Source organism: Xenopus laevis, chromosome 3S (assembly GCF_017654675.1).
Source record: "Xenopus laevis strain J_2021 chromosome 3S, Xenopus_laevis_v10.1, whole genome shotgun sequence".
Classification (NCBI taxonomy): domain Eukaryota; kingdom Metazoa; phylum Chordata; class Amphibia; order Anura; family Pipidae; genus Xenopus; species Xenopus laevis.
The window spans coordinates 123,451,506-123,470,417 of record NC_054376.1 but is presented as its reverse complement, the minus strand read 5'-3'; the positions used below and the strand labels follow the sequence as shown (position 1 = coordinate 123,470,417).

The following is an 18,912-nucleotide window of genomic DNA, read 5'->3' as shown; positions in this document are numbered from 1 at the left end:
GAAAAACTAGAAGTGTACAACTCCCTACTCTACCTCGAGTGTTTTGATACATCTTTTCAGGAGCAAACCAGGCTTTTGTGTGTATACACACACACAGGTGAAGGATATGGAGGGGATTGTAAGTTGCACCAATGGATAGTGGACGACGGCAGCAGCAGCACGTGCGGCTCTTGTAGAGAGAAAGTGGGTGGCTCTGAAAAGAGCCTTTGGGTTTGTGGGGCAGGGAATGGAGAGAGAGAGAGATTACTTGGCGCTGGTGTACTTGGTGACAGCCTTGGTGCCCTCGGACACGGCGTGCTTGGCCAGCTCCCCAGGCAAAAGCAGGCGGACGGCGGTCTGGATCTCCCGGGAGGTGATGGTGGAGCGCTTGTTGTAGTGAGCCAGGCGGGAGGCTTCCCCTGCGATGCGCTCGAAGACATCGTTAACAAAGGAGTTCATGATGCTCATGGCCTTGGAAGAGATGCCGGTATCGGGGTGCACCTGCTTGAGCACTTTGTACACGTAGATGGCGTAGCTCTCTTTCCTGCTCTTCCTACGCTTCTTGCCATCCTTCTTCTGGGTTTTAGTCACGGCTTTCTTGGAGCCCTTCTTTGGGGCTGGAGCGGATTTGGCGGGTTCAGGCATGTTCAGCAACTAGACAGGATGAGTCTATAAAGCAAACGATGAAGTGCTGCTCCGGCTGCAGCTGCTTTTATACCCTTGCCCATGTAAAGCAGGCTGCGCCGTGACACTGATTCCCATTGGCTGGCTCTGTGGCATGACGTCAAAGCGCAGCTTTTCTCCAGAAGATTGGTGGTAAGTAAAGCTTGTGTTTCGTTGGCTGCGAGGAAGCCTAACCAATCGGCAGAGAGAAGGACTCTCGCGGCTGACTATAAAAAGCAAAGTGCGCGCTACAATGTATCGTTGAGTCATTTTTTGTCAAACGAAGTTAATTGAAGCATGTCAGGAAGAGGCAAACAAGGCGGAAAGACCCGGGCCAAGGCCAAGACTCGCTCATCTCGGGCCGGCCTTCAGTTCCCAGTCGGCCGTGTTCACCGGCTCTTGAGAAAAGGCAATTATGCCGAGCGGGTGGGAGCCGGAGCTCCAGTCTACCTTGCCGCGGTGCTCGAGTATCTGACCGCCGAGATCCTCGAGTTGGCCGGCAACGCTGCCCGGGATAACAAGAAGACTCGCATCATCCCCAGGCACCTGCAGCTCGCCGTGCGCAACGACGAGGAGCTCAACAAACTGCTCGGAGGGGTCACCATCGCCCAGGGCGGTGTCCTGCCCAACATCCAGTCTGTGCTGCTCCCCAAGAAAACCGAGAGCGCCAAATCTGCCAAGAGCAAGTGAGCTCTCCCCTCCAAAAATACTACTGCCCTGACCACTCACCCAAAGGCTCTTTTCAGAGCCACCCACTTCATCTAAACAGCGCTGTATAGCCCCGTGTGTGTGTGTGTGTGTGTGTGTGTGTGTCTAAATAGTGAGAATAAATTGTGACACATAAGAGGGTTTCCCTTGTACACTTTTTCCTCACTTGATTGCCAGGGAAATGATGTGGTGGGAGACGGGCAGCTATTTTGCCGAGCATTACTGCCCCCTAATACGAGATTTTTGTGATGAGGGAAGAGTTGGTCTAGGGACTCCGAAACTCCAATCTTCTCAGTGTGAGCAATGAACGCGTGTGTGTGTGTGTGTATGCGCAGGAGAAAAACAAATTAATAAAACCGTCTGAAAAGTGTGTGATTACTCTCGGGCTGCGAAGTGAAGGCCACTCATGATCATTGTCGTACAAGTCCATTCAACTAGGACGTTTTGCCTGAGCTGCGCGAAGTGGCTTGTGCCCGATGGAAGCAGCACAAAAGCCAGGCTGTCGGGTCACCCGGCGCTGCTAGAGCTTCGCTTCTTTTCGAGGATTAGGTAGAAAGTGATAGGAACCCCCCTCCATCTCGATTAAGGGAACAAGGATTTCACCCGCTGCCGCCTGGTAATTGTGTGTTGATATTTGTACATGGGGAAGATGTATGAAGCCCTAATAACAGTGGAGCCATTTGGGGGGGGGGGGGGGGGGATGAAAAAAAAGCAGCACAGCGGATTGTCAGACAGTGTTGGTGGCTCTGAAAAGAGCCTTTGTGTGGGTGAGCGAGCGATGGAGACGGGGAGGAGTGATCTAAGCCCTCTCTCCTCGGATCCTGCGGGCCAGCTGGATGTCCTTGGGCATGATGGTGACCCTCTTGGCGTGGATGGCGCACAGGTTGGTGTCCTCGAAGAGCCCCACCAGATAAGCCTCGCTGGCCTCCTGCAGAGCCATGACGGCTGAGCTCTGGAAGCGGAGATCGGTCTTGAAGTCCTGGGCGATCTCCCGGACCAGCCGCTGGAAAGGCAGTTTGCGGATGAGCAGCTCGGTGGATTTCTGGTAACGGCGGATTTCCCGGAGAGCCACGGTCCCTGGGCGATAACGATGGGGTTTCTTGACTCCGCCGGTGGCCGGGGCGCTCTTGCGGGCTGCCTTGGTGGCCAACTGCTTGCGGGGAGCCTTCCCGCCGGTGGATTTGCGGGCGGTCTGCTTTGTACGAGCCATTAGAACAGTAACAGTAAGCTGCTTCTCACTACTGCGAATAGCGCTTCAGCGGCCGATTCCTCCTATTTATTCCAAGCGCCTCAACGCCATTGGCTCTTTCATATACACACGCCCTCTTTATTCATTTCTGATGCCCGCCCAAAAAAAAAAAAAGGGACACATTTCTATGGAGGTACTGCATTTGTTTTTTGTTTTTCTTTCTTTGCATGGTTCTTTGTTTCCTGCATTTTTCGTGAAATGCAGCCACAGAAGTTCCACTGTGTTTCGCCCATTCCGTTTCTTTCAGGCATACCAGCGAACATTGGAGTGGGGGGTGCGGTATTGATGTCACGTGTGGGGGTGGGGCACTGAGCTGCTGCAGATGGGAACAGGCTCATCTTTCGATCGCTTTCCAGTACAAAGAAATTGGCGGTTATGTGATAGAGAACAGCTCATTTCCCTAACATTCGTTACAGCCCTACCCACAGCCGCTGCTAGACTTGCGCTTTAACAGGTGGAGCAGGGGGAAGCCAAAGTGCGGGCGGGTAAATGTTTCAACTGGCGCTGGAATTCCAAAGATGGATTTGGATTCAGAGACACCCTTAGAACATGTAACTGTGCAATAAGCCACTCAATGGCCATATTCGTGTACTACTTTGTCTTCGCAGCTTTGCACAGTCTCCCCTTTTCCATGAGGAGTAATTGCAGCGGAATGTAATCCCGGCCAAAGCTGCAGGTGAAGCCGACTCCTAGTTAGCGCTATCTTACCACAACCCTCCATTCATGAGTCATTAGAAATCTGACGATGCCGTGGAAAGCAACACGAATATACTTTGTGCACCAAGGAAAGTGATAAGGCCCCAGCGAGCCAGTGGGCTGCTAATACACCAAATGCCTTCCTGTGATTCGGGGGCACAGCCCATCTGAGTGAGAGGTGGGGGAGAGAGAGAAAGGATAGATAGAGAAAGAAAGAAGGACACAGAGAGAGAGTGAAGGAGAGAAAGAAAGAGAGGTCCTCTTTGAATACCCACTTTTGCCCATAAGAGTTTAAAATAGCCCGCTGTAACGCTCTGCCGGCAGAATGAATTGAAGGGCGGAATGCCAGAGGCAAAACAAAAAAGTGAAATCGTTGAATATCGGTATGGAAATTGGAACGATAGATTTGGCGGGCACTTTGAAAGGAACAGCCATTTCGACGCTCAAACCGCATTTTACGAATGGCTACTGGCAGCTCACGTTTAACCAATCACCAGTTAGCCCATGATTTCCGGAGAATGCGAAGAGAAGGGAGGGGGGGGTGAGTTTACAGTTCCCTATCAGGTCGTGCCATTCTGTATATGAAGGAGGACGAGAGCGTGGCCCTGCATACTTCAAAGAAATCTTTGAGCGTACAATCATGTCTGGAAGAGGCAAGGGCGGAAAGGGTCTGGGCAAAGGAGGCGCCAAGCGCCACAGGAAGGTGCTGCGGGATAACATCCAGGGCATCACCAAGCCCGCCATCCGCCGCCTGGCACGCAGAGGGGGAGTCAAGCGCATCTCCGGCCTCATCTACGAGGAGACTCGCGGGGTGCTCAAAGTTTTCCTGGAGAACGTTATCCGCGACGCGGTCACCTACACCGAGCACGCCAAGAGGAAGACCGTTACCGCTATGGATGTGGTGTATGCTCTGAAGCGCCAGGGACGCACTCTGTACGGATTCGGAGGTTAAAGCCTCGCTTCGGTTTTACTCCTCAAAACGGCCCTTTTAAGGGCCACCCACCTATTTCGTTGGAAAAAACTGTAGCCACTCTATTCTCTCTTAAGAACACCATTTCCCTCCTCTTTACAACTCTTCTTAGAAGAGCCAGGGTCTTATACAGAAGCCAGTTAACCCTTTACATGCCAACCGTTTGGTCCTTGATGCCATCTACTGCCAAGCCGTTTTTAGACATTTTCTACTTTCACTGTTTTAACTGCTGGACAGGGAAACAATCATACTTATGAACAGCAGGGGGAGCCCCCGCCTTACTTCCCAGTCATGCAGAACTCAAGCAGCTTTGTTTGTTTCCCTGTAGAGCAGTCGGCGACTGTGTAGAGATTTGTATTGGATTTTATTTTTGCCTTTACATCCCCTTTACTGTTTCCAACTCCAGCTGCAGGGACAAAGGTCATGGAGCCAGATTTAAACAGATCGACTCGGATTCAATTTTTTGTATCCCACATTAAGATCAATAAACCATATCGTTATGAACCATATATTTAGGTGTAAATGGAAGTGGTCATAATTGTGTTATATTAGCCAAACAACTTCAAGTACCATATGACTAGTAGTTAAATGAAAAATAAACTCCAAATATACAGTTTTGAGCACCATTTTTATATAAACACAACAGCCAGGGCCACCTGCCCATCTTATACAGTGGCTGCTTTAGCTCTGCCTAGGGCCCAGTTAACTGGCCTATGTTGTTGTTAGTGCACTTGTTAATGACTTGCCCTGAAGTATGTTCCCTGGCAAGACAGGGTTGTCTGTAGGTTTTCCACTTCCATCAGATTTAGTCAATGGTGCATTCCTTTCTTCCTGGCCAGTGCCTATGTTGGCTTGTGCACTGTACCTTTCTGTTCTCAGTGAGAGGAGGTTCTTCTCCAGGGGGGTAGGCGAGGGGTAGTTGGAAAGTGCCAATAGGGAGAGGTACCAGGAAAGGAAAATCAAGGTAAAAATCAGCAATTTTCCCATTTGTTTCTGTAGAATGATCTGAAAACATGTGTGACAATTGTGAAATGTGTTTTGAAGGTGAAAAAACTGTCATGTAACACAGGACACCAGAAAGCTTAAAAAGAAAAGGTGGAGCCACAGCAAAAAAGTGTTCCAGAAAACTACCGTCTCTGGTAGCAGAAGCTGACACCTAAAGGGAAAGCCATAGTCGGCAGGAATATGATCTGTGCGGGGAAACCCCAATAAACGGCACATAGATTTCCTGTTTCAGCATATTTTTTTTTTTGTATATTCTTTATTTAAAGAAGTAGGCATTTTACAATAAAGAAAAATTCCAAAACAAGACAATGAATCCTGTACAATCATCATACAAAATGTGTCCAGCCATTTAAATAGAAAACGTGAGTACATCCACAATAGGTTATTCTCAGAAACACATTATCACAGTATCAAATTGTGGCATCGAGTTCAATCTTTTTTTTTTTTTTTTTTTTTTTTATTAACTACCTATCTGCCAGTTGATCCAGAGGAAGGCAAAAAAAAACCCATCTGAAGCCTCTCCAATTTGCCTCAGAGGGGGAAAAATTCCTTCCTGACTCCAAAATGGCAATGGGACCAGTCCCTGGATCATCTTGTACTATGAGCTATCTCCCATATCCCTGTATTCCCTCACTTGCTAAACACCATCCAACCCCTTCTTATACCTATCTAATGTATCAGCCTGTACCCCTGATTCAGGGAGAGAATTCCACATCTTCACAGCTCTCACTGTAAAAAACCCCTTCCGAATATTTAGGCGGAACCTCTTTTCTTCTAATCGGAATGGGTGACCTCGTGTCAGCTGGAAAGACCTACTGGTAAATAAAGCATTAGAGAGATTATTATATGATCCCCTTATATATTTATACATAGTTATCATATCTCCCCTTAAAGGGCATGTAAAGTCGAAAATAGAATAAGGCTATAATTTAATATATAATGCTATATTTTGTATACTAAATATAAACATGAACTTACTGCACCACAAGCAATCAAACAAATAATTTATGCTTTCAAAGTTGGCTACAGGGGGTCACCATCTTTTAACTTTGTTAAACATCTTTGCAAGACTAAGACTGTGCACATGCTCAATGTGGTCTGGGCTGCTTAGGGATCATCATAAACAAAGCTGCTTGAGTTCTGCATGGCTGGGAAGTAAGGCGGGGGCTCCCCCTGCTGTTCATAAGTATGATTGTTTCCCTGCTCAGCAGTTAGGGACCGTCTGACAATTTCTATCCACAGCAGTAAATGAAGGGAGAATTTCACTGCACACAGTCAGGTTTCTTTTAAAAATTGTACACATTTTTTAATTAAAGTATATTGAAGATAGGTTTCTTTTTCATTAAAGAAAGTAAAAATAGGATTTTATTTTTTTGCCTTTACATGCCCTTTAAGCGCCTGTTTTCCAGCGTGAACATCCCCAATTTGGCCAGTCTTTCCTCATAGCTAAGATTTTCCATAACTTTTACCAGCTTAGTTGCCCTTCTTTTTACCCTCTCTAATACAATAATGTCCTGTTGGAGCACAGGAGAACAAAACTGAATGGCGTATTCTAGACGGGGGCCTTACCAGTGCTCCATACAGTGGAACAATGACCCCCTCCTCCCGTGACTCTATGCCCCATTTAATACAACTCAAGACCTTATTTGCCCTTGATGCTGCTGACTGGCATTGCTTGCTACAGCCAAGTTTATCATTTACAAGGACTCCAAGGTCCTTTTCCATAATGGATTTGCCCAGTGCAGTCCCGTTTAGGGTATGAGTGGCTTAGATATTTTTACATCCCAGGTGCATGACTTTACATTTATCAACATTAAATTGCATTTGCCACTTAGCTGTCAGATTACCAGTTTGTCAAGAACCTGTTGCAAGTGCCACATCCTGGATGGAATTAATTGGGCTGGATAGTTTTGTGTCATCTGCAAACACAGGTACATTACTTACAATACCCTGCCCTAAGTCATTAATGAACAAGTTAAACAAAAGTGGATCCAATGCCGAGCCCTGAGGGACCCCACTAAAAACCTTAATCCAAGTAGGGAATGTACCATGAACTACCTCCCTCCTGTATTCCCACAGTCAGCTTTTACTAAGCAGATATTTGGGGCATCCTTATTTCAGACAGCTGATTCCTTGCTTCTCCTTTTGAAGGTGTTTGATAACTGTCAAAAGGGCCCATCTCTTTTGGGGCTATTTGGTTGCCAGCAGAATACACCAAAGATGTGTATTGTGTGTTTTGCTTGGTGGGCCATAAAAACCCCAATAGATGTCTTCAACACCGGTTCTCGTAGCAATAAACCAGTAGTTAGCAAGGATTCTCACCTGCTCAGGGAGACCCCAGTGGGTTTTAAATCCATTGCCTTAAGTACTCGGCCACTGCTACAGCATGCCTGCGGGTCATGTCTTTGCATGAATCCGTGGGAGCTAGCCAAATTGAGCAACTGGGCTCGGGTGTGACTCTGTGCTATAGGTGTACATGTCATGTGATTCAGCTGCAACAAGACATCTGATTCTGTCATGGATGTATACAGGTCCGGACTGAGAATTAAAATAGGCCCTGGCATTTCAGGTACACAGAGGCCCAAACAGCCCCCACCAGCCCACTAAATACTGACTTTCTATGGGACCTTATAGCAGCCCCTCTGGCATTTGCCAGAACCCACAGATTGCCAGTCCAGGCCTGGATGTATAGACCATGTGTTAGCATTTCTTCTTTTTAAACTGATGTAACCAATAAAGGATGAATTTTTAACCAACAACCTATGAGCGATCCTTTGACTTTGGAGTGCGCCGCAACGACTTGGATGTGACAGGCCTGGATGTATACACCCAAAGAACTCCATTTGGGCTTGAACCACAGGATTCTCTGTTAACAGCGGAATGTGCTAACTGTTTCTTCTAAAGTGACTTTTGGGCTCATGGTTCTGAAACTTCATTTGTGCTGCACATCACAAAACAGCAGGTTCCACCGAGATTTGAACTCCGATCACTGGATTCAAAGTCCAGAGTGCTAACCATTACACCATGGAACCAGCAGCTTAGGGGGACAACATCTGATGCAGCCACCTGGCGGGGGGGGGGTGCAGTAAATGAATAACAGGGCAGTATTTGTTGTGTGTCCAGAAGGGCTTAATGGGGTTTGATATCACTCCAACTTGCAGTGCAGCAGTAAAGAGTGACTGAATCTTATCAGAGCACAAGTCACATGGCTGAGGGCACCTAGGGAACTAACAACATGTCTAGCCCCATGTCCGTATTCAAAATGAAAGAAACAGTAGGAGCAGAAAATGGAATGTCTTTTAAAGTAATGAAAATACAATGTACTGTTGTGCTGCACTGTTAAAACTGACATGGTAGCTTCAGCAACTCTACAAAAGTTGGTATAAACAAGCTGCTGTGTAGCCAAGGGGGCAGCCATTCAAAACTGAAGAAGGCGAAAAGGCGCAGGATGCACAGCAGGTAAAAGAAGGGCTATGTAGTATACAACGGGATTCTTCAGAACGGATCTGTTTTCCATTGGGTACCCTGTGCTTGAATGGCTGCCTCCATGGCTACATAGAAGTTTGTTTATATGAACTATAGTTGTGTTTCTGAAGCAAACGCACCAGTTTTACCAGTGCAGGACAACAGTACATTATATTGGCATTCCTTTAAGACACTTTCAGTTTTTGGTGTTACTGTACCTTTAAATCCAAAAAAAAAAATCAGTGCAATGCAGGATTCTGCTGAAGGAGCACTATGCATTGTGATGTCGTTTGATATCGAGTTGATGTGTTTTAAAGGCACCTTAAATTAAAATTCTCTAAAATGGAAAAATGGTTCTGTTTGCTCCAACTGACATCATTAACATCTGGAAGTACCCATCACAGCTAACAATTCCACTATCACCTCAGGCCCGGTCCCTTGAGGTTATCCTAGATTCTGCCCTGTCCTTTACTCCTCATATCCAGTCACTTATTAAATCATGTCACTTCCACCTACGGAGCATATCCAAAATATGATCATCGATCACCCAAGATGCTGCCAAAATTCTTATGCACTCTCTCGTCATATCACGTTTAGACTACTGTGACTCTCTTTTAATTGGCCTCCCCCTCCAGAGACTGTCACCTCTCCAGTCCATAACGAACACTGCCGTGAGGCTCACGAGCCTCTGCGACCACTCCTCCTCTGCCAGTCCCTACGCTGGCTTCCGCTACCTTTCAGAATACAATTCAAATGAATGACCCGGACATTCCAAGCACTTCATAACTCTGCCCCACCCTACATCTCTGAACTCATCTCTTTATACTCACCCAACCGCTTACTACGCTCGTCGGTCGATAAGCCTGCAGGAAGCTCATTTTGGTTTCATAGAAAAAAGAGATGCCCTGCCAAAACATTCCTCCAGGCCAGGGATTCAAACAGAAGCAGCATCTTTGAAGGCACTGGGGGCAACATCAAAGGGGTTGGTGAGCAACATTTTGCTCATGAGCCACTGGTTTGAGGTCACTGCCCCAGAACAAATGGAGTTGGCAGATCATAGATCTGGTTCTTAAGAGGAACACTCTTCTAGCAGTTTATTTGCAGCAATCTGTATGAGAACACATCTGTTGGATAATGACTTCCAGGTAGAACAGCCAGTGACTGTTAGAGCACAGTAATTGCTGCAAGGGTGTGATGACGTCTACACAGCCAAACATCCTTGATTCTGTTTATGCAAATGTTACTTTGCTTCATAGCAGTGCACTAGGGTGGCACAGGGACCTATTGGTGCTGCTGCTGATAGTGGATCTCATGACAAAATACACTGCACATTGCTGGCTCCCACTTGCATGAAGGCTGCAGTCACTGGATTATAGCAGCGTTGGGTTTCTGTGCTACTTTTACAGCAGTGCAAAGCCCAGTGATTTCTTGTGTAGCTTCCAAACCCCCTCACTGTCTCGCTGATGTCTTAGCCCATAACCTTTTCTCTGTCCGGGAAAAGGGCTGGATGAAACAGACGAAAATGAGAGCGTAAAACGAAAGATTTCAGTGACGATGCCCCAGACTGACAAGAGTGAAGCGGAGCTGCCAGGGGCTATTTTGGGACAGTCCGTGCAATCAACGTGCAGACAATGGCTGCCAGGGACACGGGCATTTAGCGGGCAGCTGACTATATCATCGCTGGGCTATTTGGGAAAGTAGATATTAGGACTACCTTTGCTTTTTGAGACGCTGGAAGCACAGAAGGAAAGCTCCCGAAAAGCCGAATCCAGAAGATAACCGATGGGCGTGCCTATGTTTTGTCCAATGACAAGGCCATAGCTTATTGCAATTGAGCCAATCAACAGACAGAAAAGGTTGTATATAAGGAGAAGTGGAGTTGAGCGAGAGGTGTGTTTTATCCTTTCCGGAAAAAGATAGAGAGAGAATCTGCCATGGCTGAAGCCGCCGAATCCGCGCCCGCTCCTCCCACGGCTGAGCCCGCGGCCAAGAAAAAGAAGCAGCAGCCCAAGAAAGCAGCAGCAGCAGCGGGGGCCGCTAAATCCAAGAAGCCCTCGTCTGGACCCAGTGTGTCCGAGCAGATCGTCACAGCCGTGTCCGCTTCCAAGGAACGCAGCGGGGTGTCTCTGGCAGCGCTCAAGAAGACTCTGGCTGCGGGAGGCTACGATGTGGACAAGAACAACAGCCGCCTCAAGCTGGCTCTCAAGGCTCTGGTCACCAAGGAGACCCTGCTCCAAGTCAAAGGCAGCGGAGCCTCCGGTTCCTTCAAGCTCAACAAGAAGCAGCTGCAGAGCAAGGACAAGGCCGCCGCCAAAAAGAAGGCGCCGCTAGCAGCCAAAGCCAAGAAGCCAGCGGCAGCAGCCAAGAAGCCAGCCAAGTCCCCGAAGAAGCCCAAGAAGGTCTCGGCAGCCGCAAAAAGCCCAAAGAAGCTCAAGAAACCCGCAAAGGCCGCCAAGAGTCCCGCTAAAAAGCCCAAAGCCGCCAAGCCCAAGAAGGCCACCAAGAGTCCCGCTAAAAAGACCGCCGTCAAGCCCAAAGTTGCTGCCAAAAGCCCCGCAAAGGCCAAAGCAGCCAAACCCAAAGTGGCCAAAGCCAAGAAAGCCGCCCCCAAGAAGAAATGAGCAGCTCGCTCGCTCGCTCACTAGTGGCCAATTCAACCAAAGGCTCTTTTAAGAGCCACCACATCCCCCTGAAAGAGCTTACAACTTCCCGCGTCTCCTGCTTCTACCACAAGTCTCCCTACATAATATTTTCTCATTAACACGAGTACAAGTTCCCACATGTAGTCGTTTAGTGGGGCCGGGGGCCGCGAGTACCAACTCGGGTTCATTAAACATTCTATTCGGAGGGAGGAGGGGCGGAGAGAGTTAATGGACGTTGCCGGGAAGCTTTGGGCGTCTTTGAGAGGGGGGGGGAAGCGCTGAATTGCGGGCGCGGGAAACCTTGTTGCGAGTTGTATCTGCGCTGCGAGTAACGCGGCGAAAATGTCCCAGTGGAACAAGGTGGCAAAGCGCTACTTTTATCCGCTCATTACTGGAAATCTTTAGAGAAGTAACAAACGGCCAGAGGAACACCGAGCTCAGCTGAGAGGATCGTTGGGTTGCCGCCTATTAGTGGGGCGGTGGGGAAAGGAGTAAAGGAGAAGTGGAGCGATTTTGCTGCAAAGGATGTACCAGATAAATAGATAAATACATGAAACCTGCACAAAGTCTATCCCAGCGGAGGCGATTGAGTAGGATCGAATTTCATGACGGAATGCTGGGGACAAAGCTGTATTTTACTGTACTGTAGCCAGTTAACGCAATCCTTTTGGCGGGCAATCGTGTTCAGTTCAAAATCACACGCCAGCCAATGGCAAGCCGCCAAGTGATTCCTTTGAAACGCAAGTGGTGGAGTCAGTCCTTGCAGTTCCCTTTCAGGTCAAGAACAGGGATGAGAGCGAGGAAGAGGTTAAACCCTCGCTTCTGTATTCTCATCAAAACGGCCCTTTTCTATTTATTGAAAAGGCTGTACCCCTATATGATCTCTTGTATTTCGTACATATCTATAAACCTAAGTCTCGTCTCTAAAGCATTAAAAAGGGTTGGTCACCTTCCAAACCATTTCCAGTTTAGTTGTTTTCAGATGCTTCACTAGAAATGAAGACTTTTTGCAAGCCAGTTCTATTTGTGATGTTTTTCTAATATTGAAGTGTAAAGTTTACATTTTTTACATTCTAAAGTAGCTATGAAAGGAGGGGGTCGCTGACTCGAATTTAGACTCCTTTCTAAATTGATACATTTCTTATGTTTGTCCCCGCTGAACAGAATCCCTGAGTTTCCCTGATTACAGGCAGCAGTCAGAATTGATACAATAGTTGCTAATTCACCGGAGACGTTGCTGAAAATTATATCAACTAATTGTTGTACCCAAATGTTGCAGAGTTGTAACAGTTCAGAATCTGCGCCTGAATAACTGAGCTGCCAGACTGAAAGGCCAGGGACATTCAAGTTTTTAAACTTCAACTTTAGAAAAACAATAAAAAAAAATAGAAGGTAATTGAAGAAAGTCTTTATTTCTGGTGAGCAATGTGAAAACAACTAAATTGGAAAAGGTGTTTGGAAGGTGAACAACCATTGTGTTACATGGAGCACAACTAGAGAGCAGGTAGAGACCACCCGCTTATACTCCACTTCATATCTGACGCCAAAGGAAATCCACCGGAGCCCTCCAGAAAGCGGATTAATGGCAAAACTGATCCAACTAGAACTCCGGGCCTAGAAATAGGCAGTGATAAGGGTTAACCTAAAGGAGGAACCAATTCATGTTTGTGTGTTGGTGTGTTTGTGTGTTACAAAGAAATATGTACGTGAAAAACATACACAGGGCAGAGGAATGGAGCAAGCAGGTTGAAGAAGGGCTCCCTTGACTTCTAGCGTAGTTTCCAAAACGTCATCAGCCAGCAGCAGGGGCGGCTTTGAAATGGTTTCCTTGGAACTACTCTGTGGCCATGTCATGGTTTAAAAGGCTACCAATGGATTTAGCCAATTCTGTACGGGTTTATAAAGGAGCTTCTTCATTTTGGGCGGGCTCAGTGGAATCAGCAGCGTGTTCTCTTTGCCCCAAGAAGCTGAATGGGCCGCGCTGGTAAGGATCACAAGTGCAGGCTTGGAGTTGTCGGTGCCTCATCTGTTGTGTTCTAATGCGTGGACTGAAACAACGGTGAGCTAAAGCCATCAAGTGAAAACCTTCAGAAGCGTTGTGGTCTTTTGTTCTATATGAAAAGAGCCAAATCCTGTTTTTAGGCAAATACTGCACGGAGTAAGGAAGGCTTCAGACGTTAAACTATAACGCCGTGGCGCTAAAGCCTCTTCACAGAAGGGTGTTTGTAAATCTTCTAGATAAAAGTTGAATGTAAATACTAAGCGACTCTGGATGAAAGTGGAAGTAGGTGCAGCCCTTGTACAGAGGAGGTGGGTGGCTCTGAAAAGAGCCTTTGGGTTTGTGGGGCAGGGAATGGGGAGAGAGAGATTACTTGGCGCTGGTGTACTTGGTGACGGCCTTGGTGCCCTCGGAGACGGCGTGCTTGGCCAGCTCCCCAGGCAAAAGCAGGCGGACGGCGGTCTGGATCTCCCGGGAGGTGATGGTGGAGCGCTTGTTGTAGTGAGCCAGGCGGGAGGCTTCCCCTGCGATGCGCTCGAAGACATCGTTAACAAAGGAGTTCATGATGCTCATGGCCTTGGAAGAGATGCCGGTATCGGGGTGCACCTGCTTGAGCACTTTGTACACGTAGATGGCGTAGCTCTCTTTCCTGCTCTTCCTACGCTTCTTGCCATCCTTCTTCTGGGTTTTAGTCACGGCTTTCTTGGAGCCCTTCTTTGGGGCTGGAGCGGATTTGGCGGGTTCAGGCATGTTCAGCAACTAGACAGGATGAGTCTATAAAGCAAACGATGAAGTGCTGCTCCGGCTGCAGCTGCTTTTATACCCTTGCCCATGTAAAGCAGGCTGCGCCGTGACACTGATTCCCATTGGCTGGCTCTGTGGCATGACGTCAAAGCGCAGCTTTTCTCCAGAAGATTGGTGGTAAGTAAAGCTTGTGTTTCGTTGGCTGCGAGGAAGCCTAACCAATCGGCAGAGAGAAGGACTCTCGCGGCTGACTATAAAAAGCAAAGTGCGCGCTACAATGTATCGTTGAGTCATTTTTTGTCAAACGAAGTTAATTGAAGCATGTCAGGAAGAGGCAAACAAGGCGGAAAGACCCGGGCCAAGGCCAAGACTCGCTCATCTCGTGCCGGCCTTCAGTTCCCAGTCGGCCGTGTTCACCGGCTGTTGAGAAAAGGCAATTATGCCGAGCGGGTGGGAGCCGGAGCTCCAGTCTACCTTGCCGCGGTGCTCGAGTATTTGACCGCCGAGATCCTGGAGTTGGCCGGCAACGCTGCCCGGGATAACAAGAAGACTCGGATCATCCCCAGGCACCTGCAGCTCGCCGTGCGCAACGACGAGGAGCTCAACAAACTGCTCGGAGGGGTCACCATCGCCCAGGGCGGTGTCCTGCCCAACATCCAGTCTGTGCTGCTCCCCAAGAAAACCGAGAGCGCCAAATCTGCCAAGAGCAAGTGAGCTCTCCCCTCCAAAAATACTACTGCCCTGACCACTAACCCAAAGGCTCTTTTCAGAGCCACCCACTTTATCTAAACAGCGCTGTATAGCCCCGTGTGTGTGTCCAAATAGTGAGAATAAATTGTGAAACATAAGCGTTTCCCTTGTACACTTCTTTTTTTCCTCACTTGATTGCCAGGGAAATGATGATGTGGTGGGAGAAGGGCAGCTATTTTGCGGAGCATTAGTTTCCCCCCCCCCCCTAAATACGAGATTTTTGTGTTGAGAGAAGAGAGTTGGTCTAGGGACTCAAACTCCAATCTTCCCAGTGTGAGCAATGAACGCGTGTGTGTGTGTATGCGCAGGAAAAAAAAAAAAAAAACTCGCCGCGAAGTGAAGGCCACTCATCATTGTCTTACAAGTCCATTCAACTACAACGTTTTGCCTAAGCTGCGCGAAGTGACTTGTGCCCGATGGAAGCAGCACAAAAGAAAGGCTTTCGGGTCACCCGGCGCTGCTAGAGCTTCGTTTCTTTTCGAGGATTAGGTATAAAGTGATAGGAAACCCCCCCCCCCCCTCCAAAATTAAGGGAACAAGGATTTCACTGGCTGCCGCCTGGTAATTGTGTGTTGATATTTGTACATGGGGGAAGATGTGTGAAGCCCTAATAACAGTGGAGCACAGCTGATTGTCAGACAGTGTTGGTGGCTCTGAAAAGAGCCTTTTGTGTGAGTGAGCGATGGAGACGGGGAGGAGTGATCTAAGCCCTCTCTCCTCGGATCCTGCGGGCCAGCTGGATGTCCTTGGGCATGATGGTGACTCTCTTGGCGTGGATGGCGCACAGGTTGGTGTCCTCGAAGAGCCCCACCAGATAAGCCTCGCTGGCCTCCTGCAGAGCCATGACGGCTGAGCTCTGGAAGCGGAGATCGGTCTTGAAGTCCTGGGCGATCTCCCGGACTAGACGCTGGAAAGGCAGTTTGCGGATGAGCAGCTCGGTGGATTTCTGGTAACGGCGGATTTCCCGGAGAGCCACGGTCCCTGGGCGATAACGATGGGGTTTCTTGACTCCGCCGGTGGCCGGGGCACTCTTGCGGGCTGCCTTGGTGGCCAACTGCTTGCGGGGAGCCTTCCCGCCGGTGGATTTGCGGGCGGTCTGCTTGGTACGAGCCATGTCAACAGAAAGCTTTTCACTAACTCCAATACCAGACCCACGGCCGATTTCTCCCTTTTATTAGAAGCGCCTTAATACCATTGGCTCTTTTTTTAACCACACCCCTCCTTCTTCATCTCTGATTGGTTCTTAGCCGTTTCAAACTGCCCGCTAAAAGTTACAGATTTTAAGCGAGGTACTTTTTCTCATACAAAACCTTTTTTTTTTTTTTTTCTTTCTCTGCATACTCATTTCCTGAAGTCGACTTGAAATTCCGAAGATCTACCGGGTTTCCTCGTTATTTACTTTCCGGAATAGAAACGGGCGCTGTATGGGGGCTGGGAGGTGTTACTGATTTCACACGGTGGCAACGCTGAGCTGCAAATGCGAACGCTCAGATCTTTCAATCGCTTCACAATACAAAGAAATGGCCAGTTAGCAGATGAGTTCCAGCCCCAGCCACACCTAGTAGAATACTTGGGGACGAACATGTTGGGCAGGGGAAGCCCAAGTGCTCGTATAGGCTGAAGCTGATCAAAGACAAGTTACACACAGACGAATGTGACATAGTGACTGTCACTTGGGCACCAGTTAAATGGACTATATAGTAAAAGACTCAATCGCCATATTAGTGCCCCCCTTCCCCCTTCCCCCTTCCCCCCCATAACACACTTTGTGCGCTTTACAGAGCGAATGTCCCAGTGTAACAATGTCGAGTGGTATCATATTTACAAATTACCACGATAGATTTGGCGGGCACTTTACAATGATGGGAAGTTTTGACGCTGAAAAGCACGTTTTAGGAATGACTAGTGGAGGTTGACGTTTATCCAATCACGAGTTAACACATCGAACTCGTAGAAGCCGATGGGAAAGGGGCGGGGTGTGCTTGCTGTTCCCTATCAGGTCAGCCCAGTGTGTATATGATTTAGGGTCTGAGCGCCTGGACTCACACATTCGATAAGGACTTTAGTGAGTGAAATCATGTCTGGAAGAGGCAAGGGCGGAAAGGGTCTGGGCAAAGGAGGCGCCAAGCGCCACAGGAAGGTGCTGCGGGATAACATCCAGGGCATCACCAAGCCCGCCATCCGCCGCCTGGCACGCAGAGGGGGAGTCAAGCGCATCTCCGGCCTCATCTACGAGGAGACTCGCGGGGTGCTCAAAGTTTTCCTGGAGAACGTTATCCGGGACGCCGTCACCTACACCGAGCACGCCAAGAGGAAGACCGTCACCGCTATGGATGTGGTGTATGCTCTGAAGCGCCAGGGACGCACTCTGTACGGATTCGGAGGTTAAAGGCTCGCTAAGGTTTTTTATATTTTTCCCCTCATCAAAATAACGGCCCTTTTAAGGGCCACCCACCTATTCCTTCAAAAGGCTGCATCCGTCTATTTAGATCTATTGTTTGAAGTTGTATACCGTAATATCGAAATCTTTCTTATTAACCGCTTGTACAAGAGTCGGTGCCGCCCGCATGTCTTACACAGTGGCTGCTATAGTACCGAGTGGATGGGGAAATAAGGCTGCTTTGCTCATAATGAGGGAGGAGAGGCCAATCGAGCCTCCTTACAATCAAATGCTATAGCTGATGTTCTAGCGGCGGTTTTGTAGCAGCTCAGGAGCCAGAGAAACAGTGGACTGACACGTGATCGCTACAATACAGGCGGCGGCTAAAAACCTGCTCTTTGTGCTGCTGCTGCTGCTGCTGCTGCTGCTGCTGCTGCTGCTACAGGACACGGTCATTTGGGGAAGGGAAGTGTGGATCTGGGATGTGTAGAATCGCAAGAACGTTACAATGCATGGATGATTTTACCAGTGCGATTTCTACTCGCTGACAATAAAATATACACGGTGTAGCCATAGGCATTCGCGGTGTCATTTTGGCGGCCTGGGAGATAAAAAGCGGCTTCTCGCAACTCAAAGGACAAAGGGACTGGTGTTTCTCTTCCTGCTCCGCCCTCACACGGTAAGGACGGGAACTGCAGCCAGACGCTCCCCACTAGCAGACAAGTCTCCTGGATACTACACTGCAATAACTTACTGTTGCACAGTTCAGCAACTATTCATTGTCATTCCATCCATCAACTATGAAGAGGCATAGCACATAGCAGCTGTAAAATGAGCACCTCCTATGAAATAATGCAAAGAACTAGAAGTTCTGTGCCAGCAATACCTTATAAACTCTAATCTTTATACACCACAAGGTGTAGAGCTCTATCAGACATTCATGAGGCCTATATGGGATTATACTAATCTCTTGACCACTTCTAATATACTATTCTGTTATGACCCTGTGGTGTTTATACAACTGGCCTGCAGATGTCACTGTGCTCAAGACTTATACTGGGCATACTTTCTTTTTTATAAATTCTTTATTTACGTGTTTCGCAAAATATCAAAAGTACAATAGCATGAGAATCCTGCAAGCACAAAATTCAAGAATAAGATAAGATACAGTGCTTGAACATGGGGCATCTCAAGACAAAAATTATCAAAAGACATCAGCAGATTACATAACACGGCGTACTTTGCGAATAAGAAATTACTAAATAAAGAGAAAAAGAAAAAAAAAACACAAAAATAAACTATGTTGGGCACATCTACAATCCAGGAGATAGTAGCAAAACGGTGGGTGGAGAAGTAAACACAGCAAGGATAGAGTGGGAAGCACTATACATTAACTGAGTATCGTGATCCTATATCAGTGACATATCAATTGGATGCCAGGGGTCTCAAGGAAGCTATAAGCATACAGTGGCCGTATCAAGAAGTAAGAGTCCGGTATTCCTGCGATTCAGTAAACTGGAGCCAATAGAACCATTTCTGTGTCAAGCTTTCTTGGCATTTCGGATTACACGTCTCTGATTTGTAGTGCTCAAACCGGCAAATTTCGTTTACTTTAAGTGCCCAGTCTTTAAGTGTAGGGATTACTTTCGATTTCCAAAACAA

The 18,912-nt window shown here is 47.9% G+C and overlaps 7 protein-coding genes and 1 non-coding gene across 8 annotated transcripts; 5 read left to right on the top strand and 3 right to left on the bottom strand.

Annotated features, from left to right (window-relative positions):
• Nucleotides 1–186: 186 nt before the first annotated feature.
• Nucleotides 187–761, bottom strand: LOC121402261 (histone H2B 1.1). Its single transcript, XM_041588865.1, has one exon. It carries the CDS (start codon nt 622–624, stop codon nt 244–246), a length of 381 nt encoding a protein of 126 aa, XP_041444799.1. The 5' UTR covers nt 625–761; the 3' UTR covers nt 187–243.
• A 171-nt stretch (nt 762–932) lies between these two features.
• h2ax.lS (H2A.X variant histone-like S homeolog) lies at nt 933–1,717 on the top strand. The gene is given in 1 exon segment (NM_001096215.1): nt 933–1,717. A coding segment is annotated over 1 exon segment (393 nt). The 5' UTR covers nt 933–939; the 3' UTR covers nt 1,333–1,717.
• A 2,177-nt stretch (nt 1,718–3,894) lies between these two features.
• Nucleotides 3,895–4,247, top strand: LOC121402264 (histone H4). Its single transcript, XM_041588868.1, has one exon. The coding sequence runs from the start codon at nt 3,936–3,938 to the stop codon at nt 4,245–4,247; it is 312 nt and encodes a 103-aa protein (XP_041444802.1). The 5' UTR covers nt 3,895–3,935.
• A 3,983-nt stretch (nt 4,248–8,230) lies between these two features.
• On the bottom strand, nt 8,231–8,302 carry trnaq-uug. Its single transcript has one exon. It is a non-coding gene; the product is annotated as a tRNA-Gln (tRNA).
• A 1,045-nt stretch (nt 8,303–9,347) lies between these two features.
• Nucleotides 9,348–11,417, top strand: LOC121402255 (histone H1A-like). Its single transcript, XM_041588859.1, has one exon. The coding sequence runs from the start codon at nt 10,670–10,672 to the stop codon at nt 11,354–11,356; it is 687 nt and encodes a 228-aa protein (XP_041444793.1). The 5' UTR covers nt 9,348–10,669; the 3' UTR covers nt 11,357–11,417.
• Nucleotides 11,418–12,770: 1,353 nt separating this feature from the next.
• Nucleotides 12,771–14,158, bottom strand: LOC121402260 (histone H2B 1.1). The gene has a single exon (XM_041588864.1). It carries the CDS (start codon nt 14,124–14,126, stop codon nt 13,746–13,748), a length of 381 nt encoding a protein of 126 aa, XP_041444798.1. The 5' UTR covers nt 14,127–14,158; the 3' UTR covers nt 12,771–13,745.
• Nucleotides 14,159–14,400: 242 nt separating this feature from the next.
• On the top strand, nt 14,401–14,897 carry LOC121402257 (histone H2A type 1). Its single transcript, XM_041588861.1, has one exon. The coding sequence runs from the start codon at nt 14,442–14,444 to the stop codon at nt 14,832–14,834; it is 393 nt and encodes a 130-aa protein (XP_041444795.1). The 5' UTR covers nt 14,401–14,441; the 3' UTR covers nt 14,835–14,897.
• A 2,002-nt stretch (nt 14,898–16,899) lies between these two features.
• On the top strand, nt 16,900–17,322 carry LOC121402262 (histone H4). The gene has a single exon (XM_041588866.1). It carries the CDS (start codon nt 16,948–16,950, stop codon nt 17,257–17,259), a length of 312 nt encoding a protein of 103 aa, XP_041444800.1. The 5' UTR covers nt 16,900–16,947; the 3' UTR covers nt 17,260–17,322.
• Nucleotides 17,323–18,912: the final 1,590 nt, after the last annotated feature.